Source organism: Lichenostomus cassidix, chromosome 3, assembly GCF_008360975.1.
Source record: "Lichenostomus cassidix isolate B80296 chromosome 3, HeHo_3.0, whole genome shotgun sequence".
Lineage (NCBI taxonomy): Eukaryota > Metazoa > Chordata > Aves > Passeriformes > Meliphagidae > Lichenostomus > Lichenostomus cassidix.
The window spans coordinates 34,125,332-34,149,400 of NC_139483.1; the positions used below are offsets into that span (position 1 = coordinate 34,125,332).

A 24,069-nucleotide genomic window follows, 5' to 3' on the forward strand; every position below is an offset into this window, starting at 1 on the left:
TGTAGGCTCCTTATGGGCAAAGCCAGCTGCAGGCAGTACTTGAATGTCACCATCTTCCCTTCTTTCACCATAAATGCAGTTTGATTTCAAGCTGGAATGAATGAAATTCAGGGTTTCATCCCATATTACAGGATTTTTCAGTGGACTGGTAAGACTGATGGTCCACCAGCACCTGAAATATCCGCTGTGGATTTTAAAATCACTGAAATTGTTTATAAGTAAATGACGTTGTAAAAAATTATTTCAAATAATTTTATCAACCTCACAGCAGGCAAATTAATAATCTTATGCACTAAAATGCAGCATAGAAAGTATCAGGATCAGAGAGGATATATGGAAGCATGGTGTTCTAATACGAATCTGCATTTAACTTTATATATAACCACTTGATATCAGCAAAATCTGTGCTCTATTAAATAATCCATTGTTTTCAACCAGACTCTCTTCAATCCCCTTCTCTTTATTTTCTTCTCTCTTTCTTTCTACAGTATGGTTTTATTGTTGGTAAAGCACACAGGCAGAAAGGGCACCCGTTTTTTCCCACCCATTGTCTGTGCATTTGTGCACTGGATCTTTCTTCTGCCATTTCTACCAAGAGCAGCAGTGAAAGCCCAGTTCAGATCGTGTGGTGGTACTTGCTTTTTCAAGCTTAGCTACTGCTTGCCTATTCAAATAGCCAGAAGTCTGGCAGAGCAGATCTGGCTTTATTTGTTGAGTCTTGTCTAGTGAAGTGAAAAGGCCTGAATTAATTTTTTTTTTCCTGGCTGCATTTTTGCACATGTGGGGGTAGGGAATGAAATTATTTCTTTTGTCCTCCACTTGCAGCTCATTGAGAAGCAGGCATGCATATAAAATTACTGTATCTCGGGGCTTACCTTTAGGGAGAGGAGAGAGAAAGAAACAGATTTGCAAACTTGACTGGAAACACTGAGGATGCTGAAAGTAGGCCCAAAAGTGGAAGGTAACAGAATAAAACACAATGAATGGAGGTCAAACAAAAACTTTTTAAATTTATGTAACAACAGTTTAATTTCATCCCTTATAAGAAATACCATATTACTGGATGTACCAAGGTCATAAAAATTGTGTCAATGTGTCCAAGGCAAGGGAGCATCAAAACACAGAGGTTTAGTTTTGGAAAGTCACCAAAAACTAGATACAAATATATATAAAAATATGAATATATATGCTGTTTTTCCTAGATGTTAAGTTACACCTGCAATTACAGAGAAGATATCTTGAGGGGTGAACTTCAGCAATGGGTAGTAAAACACAATCCTCTTTCTCTCTAGCCCTAGTTTACATCCAAGTGGATCAGTGAATACTAACTAACCTGCATCCCAACTTTCAGCAGGGTTTGTGGGCTTTTTTTATCCACATGTTTTACCTCATGTTCTGCAGTCAGCTGGTAAAGCTACAGTCTCCTTCAGTTCTCCAGCTTGTGTTGCTGTCAGTGAACTTTGCTCTGGGCAGAAGTAATGATTCATAAGATTTGTAGTAGTTTTAACCACCTGTGAGTATAAAGCATTGCTGTGGCCTTTTTGAAATTTGAAGTGTAGGGTTTGTGGTGGCTGACGAGTAACCTGAATATAGCTTCAGGGTAGCTCTTGCATTCTGGTTTTTTACATGTTTAGCATATTTTGGTTAGAGAATTTGGTGATGCTAAAAATCAGTTTGGTTGCAAAATTAGTTTATATACTCAGAGGCCTAAACAGCCAGGATTAATTAATGGAATATATCAAATTATTGGTATATATTGGTATATAGTAATATGTTCATGATTCCTAAACTAATGGTTTGGTGAAGCTGCAAATGTTAAGTGTTAGGCATGAATGTGATTTAATCAGATAGTTTACTGAATTAGTTTTAAAACAAATACAAAGAGTTCATTGAGACTAAAGGAAGTTAAGTTTGGAAATCCATGGATTTTAAAATAATTTCTCATTAAGGTTGCTCTTCTACACTACATGTGCAAACTCAGAGCTGTGAAATGAAGAATTGACAGAAACCCATCCTTTGACCTCCAACCTAGTAATTTATAAATCTCTACAAAAAAAACTAATTTACACAATTTTAATTTAAATAAGAAGGTATTTCAGGGATCAAGAGAGACATGGGTGCCATTATGTAGATTTCCAATTTGTATATGAGCAAAGCTGTTGGTGCTGTTTTACATAGTTTTAAAATAGTCTGCTGCTTTCCTACTAGAAGTTATACAAGCAACAGAATTTGAATGTTCCTCAGCAAGTGCATAATCTGAACCATGACCTCTGAGAAAAATTTGAAGTTATCTAACTTAATTGTCGTGTCTTTAATGCAGTTTTCTCATTCCAAACTCTAGTTAGCTGACCTAATTTTAAAAGGATTAAAAATGTTCATCGGTTGTATAAACTGTTGTGCTGGGAAGAGCAAGGCTGGGGAGAAATTATGAAAGCTGAAAATTATAAAAGACAATGAAAGCAGCAAAGTTCATTCTTGTAATAGGATAACTTTCACTTGATTGGAAGGCATGGGTGCAAAAGCTGCCTGCTGGAATGCAGCCAATAGGCACCAAAATTGGTATTTTGTTTAACAATATATACTTCTAACAACTTAATATACTTTGAGTAATATTTTACCCTTACTCTGAAAGCAAAGACTAGCTACCTATAAGTAAGAATGGCAAAATCTGTGGTCTGAGGATGAAAGATGGCAAGATGTGGCCACCTCCAGTCTATGTAATTTCTCCATATTTTCACAATTTATCAATTTAAGTATGGAAGGCTTTTTAAACTTAATTTCCTATAAATCTTCATTTCTTGAGATGGAGAAACAGAGTACACTTAAACAGCTGAAGCACTGATATGAAAGCTCACAGTTCTTTAAGTCATGCAATTTTTGTTTCTTGAATATTTTATATAATGTTAATAATGCTCTTAACTATGAATACATTGGTTCTTCAGTGCTTGAGTTCTATGAAGAACACAAGATAGACAAAATTAGTCTCAGAGAGCAAAAAAGTTATTCAGGAAAAGTTAGGTATTTCTTTCCTTCTGTATCCTGTTTTATGATGGTCATTTTGAGATTTCTTGTTATTTCCGTAAGTCTCTGGATTTTGTTTTATTCTAAAAACTTCACATACTAGAGCACATTAATATTTCTGTCTATGCTGTGTATCAAAACAAATTTCATACTCCAACATATTTAAATGGTTTCAAAAAGTAAGTATTATACTACTGATAGATAACTTAAAATCAGAATAATCTCCTCAAATTCAGAAAGCATAATCTGGGACTGCAAAGTATTCTGTAATAAGTGATGTTTTCAATGAATAGACATGTTAAATGCTTTCCAGAGATCTTTCCCATGCAGAGCATCCTACATTCCCTTTTGGTATTCAGAGTCTCTTTTGCTATAAATTCCAGTAGAAGTGATGTTATTCACACAAAGAATGATTTGACTACTGAGCTATGTGTTTTATGTGCAGCTTGGTAGTATTAATCAATTCAGCTTTAGAGAAAAAGTTCTGTTCTGTTGCTGAAGCAAAAAAATCTGCATGAAGTTTTGATTAAATACTTCTGCAGAAAAGTGGGAAAAATAAGTATTTCGTACTCAGTTTCAAACTACATTTGCTGGAAAGCTGATTTCATCGTGAACAGAAAAAAGTGGTATTTTTTTCTGTTTCAATACTTTAAAAATTTTCTACAGCTTCATACTGTTTTTGTTGAGTGCTCGTCGCTTGGAAACGAAGTCTGTTTCTTGAATTGTTTCTAAAGTACCAAGAATATTCATCAGAAACAAAATTAATTAATATGACTCTCTTTGTTATTACATTGTGTATGGATTTTTCTGAACATAATTAAAATATTCAAGAATCTCAAAGTTATACATATTATTTTTTCTTATCCCCAGAACCAACGTATATCACAATAGGTCCACCCACCTGTGAGGTTTTGGTGAACTGCACTTTGACTGAAAAAGACTGTATCTATAGCTTCAAACTGGACCAAAATGGTTGTCGCATTTGTCAGTGCAAAACCAGTGAGTATGCAAAAATGCAGTGGCTTCTACCTTTTATATCAAGCTGTGTGTGAAAATGCTAGTATGCTGGTTTTTTCCATTCATAATGCTGATTATATGTTGTGTTAGTATGTATGTGCTTTATGGTTGTTCATCTTTACAGAATAGGTTCCTGATTTCTGGCATTGCTTGCTTGCTTAAAATGTATTTTGAGGAAAATATACAGTATTTGTCTTGAGGTGGAAATTTGACAGCTGGCTAGAAAAGGTAATAATTGGGGGCCTAATATTCATATAGACTTTGAGAAGTCTTATCAGAATTCCACATTTCATTTTCCTCTCTTTAAAGAATTTTAAGAACATCTAGGTTTCGGCACTTCAAAATCTCCTATTGCTAAACAGCCTATTTTCATCTTATTTTTTTTTGTCAAAATTTAGATTTTTAGGATTAATGTTTGAAAATTATATGCTTGGGAGTGGGTTTTTGTGCACCTTGGGAGGGGGTGTTTGATTCAACTATATCCATATTAATATTTATATAACATATTCTTGTATTTATTTTACATACATATATAATATTTTAGTTAGCATTTATGTAGGCTTTAACATCTATTTCTTCCCAAAGGAAGAACACTGTGCCGTGTGAGAACTTTGTGTGTATCAAGAAAAATGTATTTTCTGTATGTGTTTCCTTAAGACTTCAGTGTTTACAGATGAAACATAAAGCAGTATCAGGTTGGTTTTTGGAACTCACCAACAAAGGATACCTGTGGAATACTAATCTCAGCTGCAGGATGCATCACTGTGGCTGCCAACCCAACCTAGGAGTGGGTTTGAGCTCTCTTTGTAATGTTATTGTAGATTTTCAGCTTTCTTGAAGCCTCTAAGGCTTTCACAACTAAGGTACTACTCCATTCCTTTCCTTTTAGTTTCAGTCCACCCATTCTCAACCACTTTCTAAACCCATTTAGACTATTGTAGGGCTCCCAAGTAGAAATGGTCAAAATAAAACTCGTAATTAGTACAAACTAAAGAGTTTTAGGATTGGATTGGTGTTGGAGAGGTCATCTTAACAAAAGTAAAAATGTGGCAAACCATAACATTATCGTGGCAATACAAAAATAATACCTTTGATTACAAGTTGTATTTGTGGAAGGACGATTTGCTATCCCATACTTTACTTAGCTCTTCCTAAGCAAAACATTAGAATTGTTAAGGTCTGCTTTTAACATTGTAATTTGATTTTTCTTCTCCTTCAGTTATTATTAAATTGACTGGGGAGTTTGACACAAACAAGAAGATGGACATACTTGGCAAATTTCATCATCTATGCCTGTGTATGCAGTCCTTCCCTCCAGTTTGGTGCACTGGAGACACATCACTCCAAAGGATGGTTTCTTTTCTCCTAGGTTACCAGATTGCACAAGGATACCAACCACATCTCAGGATATTCTTGCTTGGAGTATTTCTGATTAAACAGTGCATGAGAACCTATTCAGGAGAATTTTTCTCTTGCCAGATTTGCTTGAAATTATCTTCATTTTACAGTAGCAAACTATCTCGAGTAAACTTAATAGTATCATTTGTCATCTTTCTTTTTTTTTCTTTTCCAGTTAAATAACGTGACTAGTAGATCGCTTAAAAATCTCAGTCATTTAGAAAGAGGAGACCTTTATTTTCTAAGGAATTGAAGAAAAATAACAGCTTGGAAATCTTCATCATTTGGTGGTTATCAGTCAAAATGACAGAAATTGAATTTTTCTGTCAAGTAGTGTCTCTTGCTTGCAAGGCTCTGGACAAATGAGTGTGTTAGAAATGAGAAAAGAGGAGTCTTAGGTCAAATATGCTGAAAATGTACTGTGCTAGCTCTGTGTTTTGAGATCCTCTGTACTTTAATGTCCAAACCAGTTCAGTTGCATCTTGACTCTCTTAAGGACAACAGAAGATGTATTATCTTTTGCTCATGTGGACTTTAGGAAGCATCTCTATCTTTATACTGCATCCACTTGTTTTTTCTGTTCCAAGCTGCTCAACAGAGTCAGACTTGAAGCGCCTCAGTAAGAAACCCCCTGTGCCCCCACTACAATTTAAAGTCATCATATCCTAATTCTACTAATCTATTTCCAATGAAGTTTCATTTTTTTGTAATTTCCCTTTAGATCTGTCTCTGCTAAAGGTTTGTTAATACTTGAATTATTTCAGCGAAAAAAAAAAGTCCAAACGGTGAAGTGGAAGAATATAGAGTGAGGGCATCATTTGTTCTTCATTATTACCTTCATTTACATTCATGTAGCCAGAAATAAGTATGACATGTTTATTTGGAATGATTATGTAAGTACAGTATAATGAAACTTGTTTGGTGCTTTATTGTAATTCAGTTTCAAGTCCATCCAGCCTGGTTCAAGCCAGCTACAGAATTGAAAGATAGAAAGAAGCAAATCAAAACATTTCTGGAATATGATTTTAATGGAAGTAGTTTACTTTGTCTTATATCCTTCTTCCTGTTTCTGCGGTGGACACAAAAACATGCTGTAGCAACACACAATGAAAACTGTAAAGTAAAATAAAATATTTTTTAAAAGCAGCAGAGCCAGACCATAGATGTAAGAGAAGGGAGAAAAAAAACCTCACTGAGCAAAAAGAAAGTTCTAGTAAGTAGAGGTGGAATCACAAATGATGAGGGAAAAAGAATGATCATACTTACCAGAAGCATCCAGAAGCCAAAGCAGCACTACATGACAATAAAAGGTAAGAAGTATAATAGCATAATCCAGAATCTAGGTAGAATCACTTCAGAATACCAAGAATAAAACTAAAACAAGTAGGAAAAACACTTGTATAAGATGATACAAGAGCCAAACACAAACAGATAAAAGTAAATTTAAAAATGGTAGTGTTTGGAGTGTCTAGGCCTTTACTGTCATATGGAGAACTGGAGTGGAACGAAGTCTTTAGGAGGACAAATCGACTCCTTGTGGAAGACAGTGATCCACTGTTTGTGAGGCAGGACTTCTGCTGCCCCAAGGAAGACCAACAGGCATATTAAATGATACCTGCTGATTGCAGTAACATAGGATTTGAAATCTGATTCATAGTTGCTGCTGCACACGAAGTCCTTCTTCAGTGAGTGTCTGCAGTGCAGGCCTTGTCTGTTCCCTGGATTAGTCTCATGGAAAAGAAAAACCTTTTAAAATCTCTCCTGCAACTAAAACCAGTGTTTTACCCCAAATGAATTGAACATGTAGTGCTATTCATGATATAACTTTGAGCATGTATGAACTTAATATTTTTTTAACCTTTCAAATCTTCCTCAAATAGAATTAAATTAGCGTTGCTGTCAATTTTAAAAATCATTTACTTAGTTTAGAAAGCTTACCTTTGCAGTTCCAAGATGCAGCTGTCATCCAGTTTCATTGATTTCAGACTCCTTATGGAGAGATGCAACTGCAGAAGTGTGAGATTAGTTTTCCCTACACATTATAAATGCATCACCTTCCACTTCATGTCGTGGTCTCTTATGTCTGTCAAAGCAAATCATGCAATGAGTATTCAAAAATAAGAAATCTCAATATATTATGTGTTTGCACAGTTCTCTAAACATGAAACCACCTTTCCCCCAAAACACATTCTGTGTATACACACAGAAATAATTTTGGAAGTGTTGTTACCTTTTCCTTTAGCGAGAAGATGTGTTTTCCACCACGGAGTTAAAAGCAGGCGCTATCATATCAGCACACACCTGAAGCATGGTGCTCAATATTCTGGAAGTCACACCATCTCCCTTTATAGCTGATGAAGCAAAATGAAATTCTGATGTGGACTTTGGGTCTGACAGTGTGGGTCTTTATTTAGTTGTGTAGGCGTTCACAGGCAGGATTGGTAGGTTCATCTAGAGGCTGTCTATAAATAGCAACAATTAAGGCTCACTCATCAGTCTAGGGGCTGATGATGGAAAAAAGCCTTAGAAAACACATCTCAACGCCTCGTTTTTTGGGTGCTAATTCGTTAATAGAGTCCTACCCTTTCACTCGTCTAGCCAAAATGTGAATATTTCATTCCTGTATTTCTGTAAATAATCCATACTCAGGGATGTGTGTTCTAAACACTTTAACTCCCTCAGTGGTAACTTTTTCCATTTAAATAAACATACTTTTATGTTCATTTCTGTATCAAACTGAGGTCAGGCAGTAATTACACACTAATCACACAAAATGTGCTTCAGGCAATGCGAAATTCCTGGAAATAGTAAAGTAAAATACAAATTGTGTAACACTTGTCTGGTTTAGTAGCAATTATTTTCAAGTGTTACTTTGATTTTGCAACAAATTTCATGGAAAATAAAAGTTCTAGAATAAAAGTTATAAAATAAAAGACAGTACAGATAGTCTTTCCAGGTAGTGCAAATGAGAACACAGATTTCTGAATAATGTAGACAGAAAAATAATGTCTTGTTATCCTCTGCAGTAATACAAAAGGGAATAGCTGTTACATATTAGACCACAAGTAATGAAATACAGCCATGGAAAGTGTAGGATGAAGCATGTTTCCTAAATATTTAAGGCTTCAATCAGAAAAAAAGAACATCATCTAAGTAGAATAAAAATACTAAGTACGCGTGCAAGATAGTGGAAGTGCTCCCTGAAGAGGATGGAATTAGGATGAGCAACTCAAGCCAAATAAATATTATCTATCTTCTCACTAGAGTGAAAGTCTTTGGCAGGATCTCTGAAGATTACAATATATTGGGTTTAGTATTGCTGACAATATATTTAGTGCAGTAGAAGCAGATAAGAACTTTGCTTGGCTTGACTTGTGGGGAAAAAAAAACCAGCCAAAACCAATGTGCTTGAAGCTTGATCATTCTACAGTAATTCCACCTTTGAGATATCACTGCTACAATTTCATTTTCATGAATTCATGTATTTTATGTGAATTTTAGATGTGTTTAGAGCAAATATCCAAGTGGTTCATTTGCCTCAACGGACTCACAAGACAATTTTTTTAAACAGGGTTTTCTAGGATCACAGCGCCCAGTCCCTTCATTTTTATCCAGCTTTTGTGAATCATGAGTTAAGTCTAACGAAAGGAGGGAGGGTTAGTGTGGATCTGTGGAGGCAATATATTCAGAGAATTCCAGTTACTGTTAAGTAACCTAGTTTTCTCCTTCATAAATTTGCCTCCCCAGATCCCCACCCCCGAAGATTAACCAGCAGTAGCAATCCACACCGAGAGGACGGCTGAGGAGTGCTTAATTATAAAGGTACTGTGAAACAGTTCTCCTGATATGATCTGTCCTCAGCATCAAGAAAATTATGCTGGTAAAGGTATGTAGCTAGCTTTCTGTAGCCATGCTACAAATTTTCAAAAATGGACACCAGCCTAAGCCAAGTTGAAATATTGACATAATCCTTGTCACATATTGATTGATATTCTCCGTCAGTTTTTTTTTCATCTGTGAATTAGAGGACTGAAAACTAAAAGTATTTCAACACAGAATGCATTTTCAAAACTTTTAGAGTAAGATAATTTTCAGTTCTTACAGTATAAATAACAGTGTGTCCATATGTAAAATAATACATTGGAGAAACATAAATATCCCGGTTTAAAAGCATAGGGTTTTTTATATACCATATATATGCTATAAAAAAAGATTTTTTTTTTTTTTTAAAGAGCTGGAATTATAATCAAGACATTAGAAATTCAAGCAGAAGACTCTTTTTAGAGCTAACATGCAATTCATGGAATTGAATCTTGTTTACTTATCAGTTTGTTTTTTGGGCAATATTTTATAATTGCCAAAAATAATCCAATATTCGTAGGTTCATGTGAGGTGGGGATGTGAACACTCTGAATTCAGGAATAAATCATGCATACAATGGTTTGAATTTAGGCCAAAGACCTGTGATTCCTTTTGAGATGCATTGCCCTCAAGATGCCATACCTAAGAAAGACAGGTTGTATTGTATATGAAATATTACTTTACTAAGTTAATTTTGCCAAATGCATACATTGTTGCCATATCATGGGACAGAATGTTGTCACTGTCTTGTTTGCAAGATGGGACTGGACTGTGGTAGGTCACATCAGTAGGTCAGCTGCTGTTACATGCTGATTGTTGAATGTGTGACTCAGTTTTACAGATATCAGACAACCTTTTAAAACTGGAGGTGATGTTAGTGTTGAGAGTAAGATACTTAGTGGAAAAGAGTTTTAGAACACCACATAGTTTTTGTGTAGCATGTTGTGTAGACCTCACCATATCTTGGTAATCATCAGTTTTCAAGACTTTCTTCTACAGAGTGTTGTCCCATCCTCCATATGCCAAACAGATTCCTCTTTAACAGTGTCATGCTCTTCTGAAACTCCAATGTTTGTTTCATGATAGTCTGCACGTATGAAAGGGTATATAAGTGTGTGGAGAAAGCGGGGGAAAGAAATCCTTATATTTAAAAGGAGTCTACAGACCAGGCTTAAAAACCTTACAAATATGTTTGTTTGTTAATAATTCACAAATGGGTTTTTTTTGGAAGACCAGTTAATCTTCAGCTGTTCTTTCTGCTTTTATTTTTTCCAGCAGCATCATGTTAAATTGATCCAACAGAATCCAATAATTTGAAATTCCCATATTCAAGTCAGCATATAATGTGTTAGATTGTAGCAAACTACAGAACAAAGTATTTGCTAGGGCTGCAGTCTTTAGAGGACTCAAAGTCTGTTAGCAATCTATTTTGCCAGTATGGTGAGGACTGTGGCTAGGCTGTGAACTACCAAGTGGACCTGTTGGGAGCTGACTTTGCTGCTGCTTTTGCAGTTGTGGCTGCACATGGCAAAGAAGACTGCTTGGTGCTGTTGTATGGGCAGGATTCACTGCTATGTGAACTCATAGACTATTTAATAACATCTTTGGTTGAGGACAAACAACCTTTCCATTGTTGTCCTCAACCTTTCCGTTTAGTGTCCTAGCCTTCTACTGTAATTAATTCTTTTGGCATTTGATGGGATAGTTCAGCTGATGTACTCACATTAAAAAGCTAAGTATTTGTAGTAAAAATACAGCTCTATGAGCCTGAGACATTCAGGAACACATTCATGTTTTCCTAAAGTCATATCTCATCAGAATCATTCTGGGACCAACCAATATCCTCCAACTGAACTCTGAGATTGTCATGCAAATTGTTTTCTGTATTGGCATGACTTTATAAGCATTTCATGTTTTGTAAGAAAAATAATGAACTTGTTTCTAATAACCATGTAGAACTCTACTCTCCATCCAGATATTTCCCTAAGCAGCACAATGAGAGACACCTTTCCTTTAATGGATTTCCCGTTCAACATTTTGTGTCTGTATTAGTCTTCTAAAACAGAAGATCAGTCGCAAAACAAAAAAAAAATATCCTACACTGTTTGATTAGAAGCTTGATCCCATTCTGGTAGAGTTGCCATGACATGCAAATGCATAATGCAGTTCTGTCAAACTCTGAATGGTCGTTTTCTTCTGCATTAGCTTTTAAAATGTTTGCCATACCCTTATTTCAGCCTGTCTGATTTCCCTGGTACACTTCTGAAGCAGTTTTTAGAAGAGTTAGAGCGGAATCTCTTCTCTGCAAATACAGTCCATGATTTGGGATTCAGTTTCCTTGTGAAACTTATCTAAGCAGAGATGGAAAACACCCTCAAACAAATACCCTTCTAACATTTTATAATAATAAGTTTCCTTCATTCATTCCAGTTGTCTTTCATGAACTAGTTCTCTTTTTTCTTTAGTATTTGTCATTTGAAATGCAAAACCTTAGCAAAAAATCTGATTTTACTTATCCTTTCATAATGAATTAGTGATTATTTCAGTAATGCTTAATTTAAAGCAATAGCTAAGGCTATGGAAAATGCCAATTGTATACACTGAATTTGATCCACATTTGAATATTCAGGTTTGCAATCTTCTTCTGTTTTTCTTCATTCTCCAATAGCTATGCTTTGCCTTGTGACATTGGTGATTCACCTAATTTTCTGATAAAATACCTGGCTTAAAATGCTGTACTGTGCATTTCAATAGGCCTGTGCAGCAGATGTAAGCTCTGTCTGTGTACCAGATAATACTTCATTTAGAGACTGCCTGCAGTTGTCATGTTTTTAATAATGTTTTAATAGGAGAAATTTAGATTATTAGATGTAAAGCTAGAAAGCAGACCAGAATTCACTTTCTTGGTTTCATGACACTACATGTCTTCATAGAGAATTTTTTTCAAAAACTGTCTAAAATCTCTTTCCACACCTTGTACTGTCATACTATCAGAAATTTAAGTGCAATAACATGTTAATTTCAGTTAAAAGCATCTTATCAGAAATATAAGTTTCAGCATCTTATTAGAAAGACTGTGAGCAGAGGTCTGTGGAGATTATTCTGATCACCTCATACATAGCATTGACATAACACTAGAAAGTCCATACATTAACAGTTTTTCATTGCCTTCAGCAAACTTTCCCTTTATGTTTGACATAGCCATAGAATTTTGATGATTTTTAATATGGTCTTCACTGTCTGTTCCTGAGAGGCAATGGTGATTATTAGTCATCCACCTCAAGGCTCTGGATAGCTTTTCTTTCTCAGCCACTTAGGAAGTGAAAATTCTTTTGAGGATAGCTCACTATATAAAGGATTAGGCAAGGAGGATATTGTTTCGAGACTGGATCTCCTGGTTAATATGTCAGCTGTTTGAGTTTTAAGTATATACAACATCATAAGCTACTTGGGATGAGACACTTGGAATGTCTTCCTGCTTGCGTAGAACTGCCCTAGACACATTGAGCCTTTTAATCAAGTGTATTAACTTTACATGTAACAAACTTGTTACAGAAAAGAGAGCAGAATAGAAGACTGAAAACAATGTATTTGGCTGTGGGATTATGAGGCATCATTATTTTGCTGTCTTCTATAACTTCATAGTCAAACCTGGATATTGCACTTCGATAGCTTTCCTTAATAGATAATCTGGAGACAAATAAAATAAAGGAATATGCCAACCAAAAAAAAAAAAATTATTGTTTTTTCAGGTTTTGTAGATTTTTTTAAAATTGTTATTTCCAGATTTTCCTTTTTAAGATGCCTATTTATTTCTCCCATGCAATTGCATGGGTACCGTCTTGTTTCTTCACCTGTCTTCATGATTCTGCTCTTTATAGACAGCCACTTAAACATTTCACCTCCATGATAAAGTAGGTTTCAGAAAATTAATAGCTCTGCTCAGTTCAACCTGTGCAATTCCATATTTATTCACTGATCAGTTCTGAGCATCTGCAGGAGATATAAGAACTTACATTATATCAAAGGTTGTACCTGGACTTAATAATTTTTGGAGATATGCACTTTTCTGTACATTCTTTATAAAGATCAAGCCTAGCTTTAAAAATTATGACTACCTTATAAAGTCTTGTGTAATTAAACATTCAGTTAATTTTATTATCTCTGTGTGTTGAAAGGCAATAATTTTGTACAAACATTCTAGTATATAAGCTCATAAATGAAAGACAAATTCTTATTGTTTTAACTTGCTTCAAGGAAAGTCTTTGTATTACTCTTTACCAGAGAAAAATACCAGTTTCCTCTGCATTATGGTGTTTTAAAATCAGCATTAGTGGCTACATATGAAAAAGATTAATATTCTTGATAGATCGGCCTGACTTAATCTCCAAAAATGTATAAAACTTCATGAACATCTTTGCATGTGTGTTTCTCTCTAAATAAAGCAAGAACAAGGGTTACTGCTGCTGTGCAAAGGTTAGATCTGTCTGAGAGTAAATGCTTAAATCTTGTGGTATTGATACTCTGCTTCCAGATGCAACCTCTAGAGGTTATGAAAGGTCTGGCATTTCTTTTTCTGTATTCTGAATGACAAAAATCCCCACATTTGCACTCTTTTTGCTTCAGACACCAAATTTGCATAAAAGTGGAGAGGTGAGAGCCATGACCCTGATTATATTCATCCTATTTAAACTGAGCACTGTTGTTTGGAATAATGAGATTCTTATGTTGTATTGCACTTGCATGCCCAAATTCCACCACAGAAGTAGGCAGTGAATTTGCTAGTTTTCTCTGAGGTTTCGGTCTCATTCTGAGCCAGTAAGAAAGGTGACTCCTTTACCAAATATGCATTAACTTGGTAGAATAGGTAGTGAAACACTTAGCTTAGCCACATCTGGTTAAGTCTATATTTTGCAATTATAAATGCAACATTAAACACAACATTGCAAAAACAGAAGAGGAAGCATTTGAGTAAAGAAAAGATTGCTTCTGTAGTTTGCCTTCAGTGCATTACCATGTTAGAGAGTAAGTAGTGTTAATAACTGATCTGTTTGTAAAAACCATGTCCCTGAATGTTCGTGCCCCTAAAGGAAACTGGTCTTCAGGTCTCGAATGAGGAGCAAATCTGGACGAATACTCTTCAGCTGACCTCTGTACAAGCAATGCTTTGTGGTGGTGTGGATGTTTCAGCTAGAAATCCTTTAAAAATCACTCTTAATGTCAGGCCTTTGGATATCACCCATAATATTCTTCTATTGAAGAATCTTAGTTATATTTCCCTCTTTTTCCATTTTGATCTCACTTTGGCTATTGTAATAATGGTCATTTCTTTCCCTTGTGTTTTGCATCCTTAATGTGAAAAAAACCACTGTAATTTTCTGTTTCCTCTCACCTCTACAACCAATAAATGAACTTTGTATCCCACAATATATTAAGAGTGGTCTTTCTGGCATTTCTTCTTTCAAGAGAAGCAAAAAGAAAGTGATCAGTCTCAAAACAGGAAATTTCAATGAGAACAAATATAATGAGCACTATTTATCTCTGTACTGGAAAAATTGAGATGCCAGCAGTTCAGCATCTTCCTTATGCCACAAGAGGCAGATGAAACTTGGTACTGAACCTCAAGAGACAGACCTTTTAGTTTATCATCTCTAAGCTTAGATCACATCTTAAGGTATCGCAGTTATATTTTTAGAAAGCAGGTCTTAGTCGCTAAATAGTTGACAAAAAACAGCATAAAGAAGAAAAGTTTTTAACATATCCCACCCTTTCAGTTCTATTTAAAATAAGTAGAAGAAAAATAAATATTCACTCTCTTGAACAAAAGCCTGTTAAACCCATATAATGTGTGGCAAATATGTGTTATTTTAGGTGTATTATTAAAAGCCAGTGGAGTCATGGATGTTGGGCACCATTGGCTGTGCATCTGTTCATAAAACCATGTTAGTTTGTAGTACCAGGTGGTACTCCCCAAGCTGCTGATCAGAAATTAGGATTCCTGTAATGTCTGCTCATACAGTTGGGGTCATTACTGGAGAATTCTGTCAAATCTTTTAAAAATAGGACAGTCTGAAGGTAAGGCTTAACAGTATTACAAAAGTTACAAAGTAAAAGGGAGCAGAAGGTTTAGTCTGCTGAGGATGTGTTTGACATAAAGAGCTTTCATACAGTGCTAACCTGCTGTGTCCTTTGCAGGGGAGGAGCTGTGCACAGGCCTCATTTCGGGCTGCTCCTTGGACTGCTCCTTCGGCTTCCAGACTGATGCCCACAACTGTGAGATCTGTCAGTGCCGGCCGCGGCCCAAGAAGTGCAAACCCATTGTATGTGACAAGTACTGTCCCTTTGGATACTTGTACGTATTCTCCTTCTGAAAGCACACCTAACGCAATCCCTGTGTGTACTGAAAATGGGAAAAGACCCAGGCGTATGTACTTGTGTTGGCTTTGTGGGAAAGCAGGGGGAAGTGTAGGAAAATGGAAATTTTGCTACGGATGTGAGAGTGCAGTATTCTTCAAAATGGATTTTGATAAACAGATTTAGAAACAGCAACTCAAAACCCAGCAGATTATAAAAGCAAAGCAGTGCTTATATTTTTCTGAAGAATTTGACAAACAAGATGAGAAAACTACTTACAAGTAATATCCCTTCCATGTAGCTTTTTGAAATTCTGTTGGCATGCTTTGATAACCTTTCATTTTATAGCCCATTTATTTTTTTCAAATTATTATCTAATATTTCAAGTTTCTTTTAACGTTGGTATGACAGCAGACTAGTTTTAGTGAGACATTTCTGAAGATTACAGGCTTTGTGAAGAACAGTACTATATCTTATCTATGCTTTTGTAAATGCATTCAAAATCTGTATCTGTGGTGGACTTTTTCCTCTATAAAAGAAAATATTTGTGGTATTTATTCAATGGTGGAACAGGTGATGAAAACTGAGCTGGTCTTTTGTCACAGAAATTTCTTAGTAATTAGTTCTGGTGGCATCTATATATATTTTACCAGTAAATTTTATTTTTATGGGTTCATTCCATGTTATTGCCTGCTTTTCGTAATAGTTTAATTTCTACCTCATGACAGCAGATTTTCAGGTAACATTCATACGTAATTTTTTTTTTTTAGGATTTTCAATGAAATTTACTATATGTGCAACTCCTAGTGTTTGATAGTAATACTCCTTAAACTTTGGTTCATTTGAGAGTTCTCTTTGACCGTTGTTCATAAATGTTGCAGGTTTTTTAATAGCCATCTTTACTGTAGTGTGTCCTTTTGGTGCACTGAGTAGTAATGGGAGAGGAAAACAGAGAATTTTAAATTAAGGAGTTAGTAAAATTGTCTTCAGGCATGTTGACTTCAAGAGTGGCTGAGAGTTATTTTCAGTTTCACAAGTGAGAGAAAGTAGAACCAGAGTAAAATTACAGGAAAGGAATCCTGTAAAGAGCAGTAATTTTTAGTCTGTATGTATCATGGGTTTAGTATATTGACCTACAGGGGGAAAAAACAGTTTATGTATGTTGGGTTTGTGCTAAGTTAAGCTGAAACACACTGTTCTTCCTTTTTTTTTTATTTTACTGAAGTATGTCCAAAACAGTTTTATTAGAAAATCGATGGGAACTATGTAGCAAAAGCATTTAAAAAATGACAGCACATTTTAATGGGGATAGTACAGTCATTTTAAGATTAAAATGTTATAAAAACAAGTGGATTTCAAGCTGATGCCAGTGTCTTCAGGAACCCTGTCTTTGGGATTATCTTTCCCATACATTTTTGTGCACCTGAAAAATATATGAACTTTAAACCTTTTTAAGCTATTTGGGAAATAGTTTTCAATTTAAATTCTGGGTTTACACGTAGAATGTAATGTACAAATTTTGTTATGCACAATGCTTGGCTGGTATTTTTAAATGATGAATGTTTAATAAAGTCTTCAGATAATTTAATTTTTTAGAAATTGGAAATGAGCACTCTAATCTTGTCATTCTCAACAAAATACATCAGTAATTACGCTGAATGAAATTCGTAACATTTAAAGATAACTGTGTGTGGAACTACTAGTAGTATAAAAGGCTAAAGTTGTGGTAAGAACAACTCTAGGATCATTCCACTTCGAGTTTTACCTTGGTGTTAAAATTATTTAGATTTGTGGTTATATAGTATATTTGTTCAGTTTACTGCTACTGTGCCAAATTCTTTTTTAAAATACCATGTATTTGACTTCCATGTGTGTTGTGAGCATTAAAAACATGGGGTATAATGGAGGACAAATCTCTATTTCAATGTAAAGCTTTAGTCACAAATTGGACATACAAGAAGGAAGTATTAAAAGAAAAGTACATTAGAAAGTGAACAGTTAAGGAGTAATCATCACATTTGTGATTTTTTTTTAAGACTTTCAGAAGTTAGTAATTGGAAATACTGACTTTGTGCATCTCTAAAGAAGCCAAAACCTTTTAATAATTGTCTGAAAAAAATCTGCTGAATACTCACTGTTTAAAAGCTCTAACACATTAATGGAAAGAAGCATTCCTTTTGATGGGATAAGAAGATAGAAAGTCTTTCATTCTCCACTCTACTGTATGACAATTTGTTATTCTCAGCCTTTTAACTAAAAATTAAATGAAGTTTTCTACAACTTGAAGCCAAGCTTTCTAGAGATTTACGTTATTTATTTCTCCTCTACCCTCCTAGGTCATGTTGTATAACTTCCCATGTCTCTTCTTTGTTTAGTACATCTATGTCTAAAGTTTGCATACTATTATCTGCCTTTCTGAAAAAGAACAAGGAAATATTCAGTACAGGATCATTTGAAAGGAGGGAGCACATGCCAGGATGGAGAATTGTACAGCCCATAAAACCACTAAATCTAAGGGTGGTAGTCAATAATTTTCTTCACTCACCAGTAACTGCGTTAGGGGGGATGCTCTTGCTTTAAAGATATAGATATTTAAAGTGACTTGCTGACCTTTTACAAATGATTTTGGTCATCTAGGAAGAACAAGCATGGCTGTGAAATCTGTCGGTGTAAGAAGTGCCCCAACCTGCCTTGTGGTAAAATCTGTCCATTGGGCTTCCAGCAGAACAGCCACGGCTGTGTTATCTGCAAGTGCAGAGGTATGTGCCAATGCATTGCTGCCTCTAACTATAACTTGTTTTCAAAGCTGTTGGAAACCAGAGCAAAAGGAAAGCAATGCTGCACAGAATATTTACAAATTGAAATATGGTAACTGGGGAGCCGGTTCAGCATTGCTCAAAGGAATGTATTGTTTTGCTGGTGTTTGTTATTATCTGTTCATCTTGGCTACAGCAGAAAACTTCAGCTCTGCTTTCATCTCCCACCACAAAGTCACAAAACATTTGTTACCATTAATAAAAATCAGATCAGGCTCTTAAAAAGCAACTACTAAAAAAGCTAGTTGAGGGCATTTTTTTCAGTAGTGATGTTCATCTTGGCCATTGTCTTTTCTTTACTAAAAATGTAGGATTTGATAGATGTCCTGTATATTACCTAAAATTGGAGTGCTGTTTCTTGGATGCTTTCCAGTCAATTTTAGTGAGTAGAGAGAGCAGCTACCCAGGAGAAAGGACTTGTGTTCTTAAGCTAAAAATTCCACACATGACACATCCCAAATCCATAACCACCAAGTTCAAAGTGGATATTGGGATCAGATGTTCATTTGTTGTCTGCCTTATACTTGTGTTGCTTGTAGCATGTCTCTTTTTTACAATATTTTCAGATTGTGTTTTGTATTAGTCTGGGTATCAAACTGCCTTCATTGCTCATCTCCATGTTTTGCATTTAATAACTTTTGGGTTTGCTCAGTCTCTCTCTGATCCTAACTGCTCTTTCATGCTTATTTCCTTTTGATTCTTACTTGTGTGTTTTGATTTCAGTCAAGTAAGTTTATTTTCCTATTGCTTTGTGTAATGACTCTATTCTTAATTTCTTGCTATTTCTTTTGCGTTTTAAAAAATTATGTAATAGGAAAATTTATAGGAACATGGCACTGGAAGAAAGTGTATGCGTTCCTTAAGTCACTCTCCTGTAGTGGAAAGCAAACATGCAATCATATGAATCAAAAATATCCAACATTATATTTTCTCTCTATAACATAATACACTGCAAACAGTTTAAGAAACTTAAGGACTTCTAGCAAAAGTTGCAATGGTATAAACATATTTTGCAAATGTGAAAAGCAGACAGACTTCACTGACATAAGCTACCATATATGACTTCTACTAGAAATTAAAATTTTTTAAATTAAATAAGAAAGGGTAACTGCTGAATGGTGTCCCACTGAGATAATTCTTATCACTCAGCTTGTAATTCACCTCCATGTTCACAATCAGCGCACTTTTCCTGATTATCATAATCCTGGGACTAAATACACACAAAGTGTTCCTTTAGATGCTCCCAGACTATAAACTTTGGTCACTAATTATGTGTATGCACAGTTCTAAGTGTTTTCCCTAACAAGTATGGATTTTAGAACATGCACAATTATTTAGTGGAATTAACTTGATCCCTCTCTAAGTAGCATTTATTGTTGTCATGATCATGAAGATACCAAACCATGAGCATATCACTTCAACATCACTTCATTAGCAGCTTGCCAAAGAAAGATTAGAACAATCACCAGTATGTTCTGGGGAAAATGTGAGCCCTTGTTCAAATTTTGACCCAGAATCCCTAAGTAAGAGGAAGGGATGGGTAAATCCCCTGCCTGTGAATTAGCTCAACTTTCTAAATTGCTTCTGCCAGAAATAGCTTATGCTGGGATTAATAGAAGTAGAACCATAGAAGTACAGGCTGGGGTAGTACTCTGAAAAACTGAGTCCTTTTCTTTGCTCTTGCACAAAATAGACTGTATCTGGATAATCCTTGACAGATGTTTGTCTAAGATTTAATTTATTAAGAATCTCCACTTTCAAAGGACATTAAAACCAAAATAAAGAGAAAAAAACCAAATCTTTCTAAAATACTGTTTTCCTATGGTCAGCAACATATGACATTTAAATTTTTTTTTTTTAATTTGTCTCACTTTCTACACATTGAACTGGCTACTTCTTGTCCTGAGTTTAGCAAGATGTATGGAGCAGCTGAGCACCATTCCCTTTAGAATTCTTGTAATATTTAAGGGGTTGCAACTGGAGACTCCTGAACATTTTTGGGGGTAGGATGGATCTCTAAGTCAAACAAACACAGTTACTGTGGTTTCTTGTCACTTTTCAAAAACTTTATGTTGTACTTTAGCCATAGTAAAATCTTCAAACTAGTAGAAGTGCTGCATATAAATTTACAGTGCTCCTGTACTTGTATCTTGTATTGAACTTGCCATTTCTGCAATGGTATCACATTACAGACTCCTTTTTCCTTGTGAACTCCTGTATCTCAGATCATTTCAGCCACACCTACAGTTAGCCAGTTACTCCCATTTTGTATTCAGACATTAGGTTTTTTCAGGTATTAGCTTAATAATAATTATAGTTAGAAATTGAAAAGTGAAAATAATCTCTGTTTGTGAACTTAGTTTTGAATAGCTACCTATTTATGTTTCTCCAGATTTTGGAGAAATTTACTTTAGAATATTTCAAGAAAAAAGAGTTTCTGATACCCTTTTTCCTTCCTAAATAAATGAAGTATTACTATCGAGGGCTTCTGAGTGTCAATAAACATTTTAATATAGAGCAGTATTCCAATGATATTAATTCAAATCATAATTTAAATACTCTGATACTAAAGTATGAAAGTGTAGTAACTGAATTTAAGGGGTTTTGTAGTATTTTTGTTCATGCAATAGGATGAAGTCTGTTCTAAGAAATAGTTTGTCTTCATGCAGCATTTCTTTTTAATACACAAAATGGTATGTTAATGTAACTTGTGTTTATTGGCTTTCTATTCTGATAATGTGCCTCAAACTGACTTTGTACCATCTGCTTGTGAGATCATCTTTGATAGATCTGCCACAGCTGAAGAACGGCTGACCTAAATGCTAGTGTGCAAAAAAAACCCAAAAAAAAGCCAAATAAAAAATCACCCCAACCAACCAAAAAACCAACAAGCAAGAAAACCTGAACACTTACTAAAATTACATGTGAACATTACTACTTCTCATATATGGTCCTTTTTTAAAAGAAAATTAAATTAAGAACTTAGTACAGATAACCTTATATATGTCAGCAGAACAGGGTTGACATACCACCGAAAACAAGTCAGTTCCCTGACAAACTGCCCTACATCCTTCATCCTAATAGTGATGTGGATGAGGGAGTGTTTGGCTCTAAATTCACTCTGCTGATTAACAAAGAATACATTGAGGTTGAATCCTACAGCACTAAAATACCCCTTAAGATACAAATGAAACTTTATCCTTCCTAGACCAACTGCTTGTGTGCTGTGACAGAGCTCAAGTAATACCACAGTCTAAGCTGCTGTATTCTCATCTCAGTAAAAGCTAAAAGAAATGAGGGATAAAATTCTCATGGTTCTCTTCCAAATATCTCATTTTTCATAGTAATATAAACAAATAATTTCTCACAGGAAATACTTTATGTAATATTTCCAGTATCTACCATTACCCTGTTAGGACCTGATTGCAAATTTTTATCATTTGTAAGACCATCCATAGCTCATTTAAACATTTTTATATTCTACTTGCTATCAGATACATTATAGATAATCTAATATGCTATGGTATTTAACTATTCTGTTTTAAATATGCTTCATGCTTTCTGCTATTTCCCTCCATTGCATTTTTCCTTTTTTCTTACAGTGTTTAGACAGTACTGCATTTCTGGTTGATTAAAAAAGTATAGGTTCAACAGAAAAAAGTAATTACATTTTGCAAGGAAATACATTCTACTACATCCTATTTTCCCCTTTGGTGTACCTTTTAGTTGTTTCCTATGTGTTGTTACTTTATTTCTAAGTGTAAATGACGGAACTATTATTCACTTGGTCTTATATATGCTTTAAAAATAAATGCAATCCAGACATGAAGTTGGCGTTTCTCCCTAAGCAGCAGATGCTTATCAGGACACCTCATTTTGATTTGATTTTTTGCAGAGGCAACGGCTTCTCTTATGCCTCCTGTTAAAACAGGCTCTTGCCTGTCCATGGATGGGCGCCGGCACGAGAACGAGGAGAGCTGGCATGATGGCTGCAGGGAGTGTTACTGTCACAATGGACGGGAAATGTGTGCCTTGATCACCTGCCCTGTTCCCAATTGTGGCAACCCCACCATCCATCCAGGGCAGTGTTGCCCATCGTGTCCAGGTAACATGATTTCTCCTACATGCTTTGTGATGGAGTTTCATTTCACTTGTATTCTCTGTCTTAAGACGAGAAAATAATCTCATGCATCCTTCAGTAGGAGGTATACATTAAGGTTTCTGTGCCCAACTGTAACATGAGTTGCTGTCATTCAGTTCTCAGCTGTGGAAAAGGGGAAGTTAAATATTTAAATCATATGCATATTGTGGGTCCTAATATGTTAATCTTTGACTCATTGGAATCTTTAAACTAGTAAAAGTAAGTAAAAGTAAGTAAAAGTTTCTAGTCTGTTACCTATAATAGCAAGGATTGCAATAAGCCATTACAATTTTCATTTTTTGATTTTAAAGTGGTGTTCTATTAAAATGTATCTCCTGATGTATACTTTACAACCCCTCAAAGGTGTACACAAACAGATGTCTCAAGTAAGTGAACATTATGATTCTGTGTTCTCAGGGAAGGCTCCTATGCCACCAGCAGTAGATTAGTTCAGTATTTTCAGTGGGAAGGCCAAGCATAGTTCATGTTGTATTCCAATACAATTTTAATAAGTGTTAATATGAAAAACACCTACAAAAAAGTGTGGGTAGAGATTAATACCCTCTGTTTTCAGAATTATTCCTACAGTATTTTATGCGCTACATAGAGTAATTTGTAATGCAGTGATATTGTCTATGACTTTATTGGAAGTCATGAGAAGAACAATGAGGCTCATGAAACTTCTATAAATAGTAGAACAGTAAGATATTACTGGCAGGATATAAGCAATTATGAACTCTTTCAAATTCTTTGTAAAGTACAGGAAATCCTAAGGGCAAAATAAGCAGCCAGATCCTCTTTCTGAAAGTGACAGAGAAGGGTGCACCCTCCATGTGACCTAAGATAACCCATCTCTAGATTGCTTAGACAAATGGGGATCTCCAATCCAGTTCACACCTTGGGGTAACTGGAAAAGCATAAGTCCCCAAAAAGATACAAGATTCCAAAGGGTCTTTCTCTCTTTCAGCCTTTTCACAATGATTTGTGTAGTATTGTAGGGGGTGGTATACTTCATATGGATGGCGACAGGTTAACATATCAGTCTTGCATTAGATAAACAAGATTCAAAGTTTAAAATGTACGATGATTGTCCTGGATAGAACAATTCTGTTGTCCCCAGGGACCCCAAGACTCATCCCTGACTTCATTCTACTGTCAGCATACTTGTGCATCTTGATTTACTGAAAAATTCAGAGCATTCACATAAGAGTAATGTTAATTTTGGTCTTTCAGTTGACCAGCAGCTAGTTCCTTTGTGTATGGAGAATGAGCTTGGGTAAATTCATGCACAAGCCTAATGTTGCTTTTGTGGAAGGAAGATCAATATGAAGTTAACAGTACCTATTATCTCACATTATACATTTCTTGTGGATGAGATCAGCATTTGACTCTCAGCACCAGCAATATTGGTCTTTGATGAAAGAGCAGTTGCTTAGCCAGCAGTGTCCATTCCCTTGAGAG

At 35.3% G+C, this 24,069-nt stretch overlaps 1 protein-coding gene across 4 annotated transcripts in view; it reads left to right on the plus strand.

The window, feature by feature from the left end:
• The window catches only part of CRIM1 (cysteine rich transmembrane BMP regulator 1), a 173,826-nt gene that overhangs the window by 135,457 nt on the left and 14,300 nt on the right, over window positions 1-24,069 (plus strand). For all 4 annotated transcript variants that reach the window (XM_085055220.1, XM_085055219.1, XM_085055222.1 and 1 more), the window contains exons 8-11: window positions 3,892-4,020; window positions 15,493-15,649; window positions 18,289-18,410; window positions 22,363-22,572. In XM_085055220.1, the coding sequence (XP_084911346.1) occupies window positions 3,892-4,020; window positions 15,493-15,649; window positions 18,289-18,410; window positions 22,363-22,572 (618 nt within the window). The remainder of the gene's footprint in view (window positions 1-3,891; window positions 4,021-15,492; window positions 15,650-18,288; window positions 18,411-22,362; window positions 22,573-24,069) is intronic.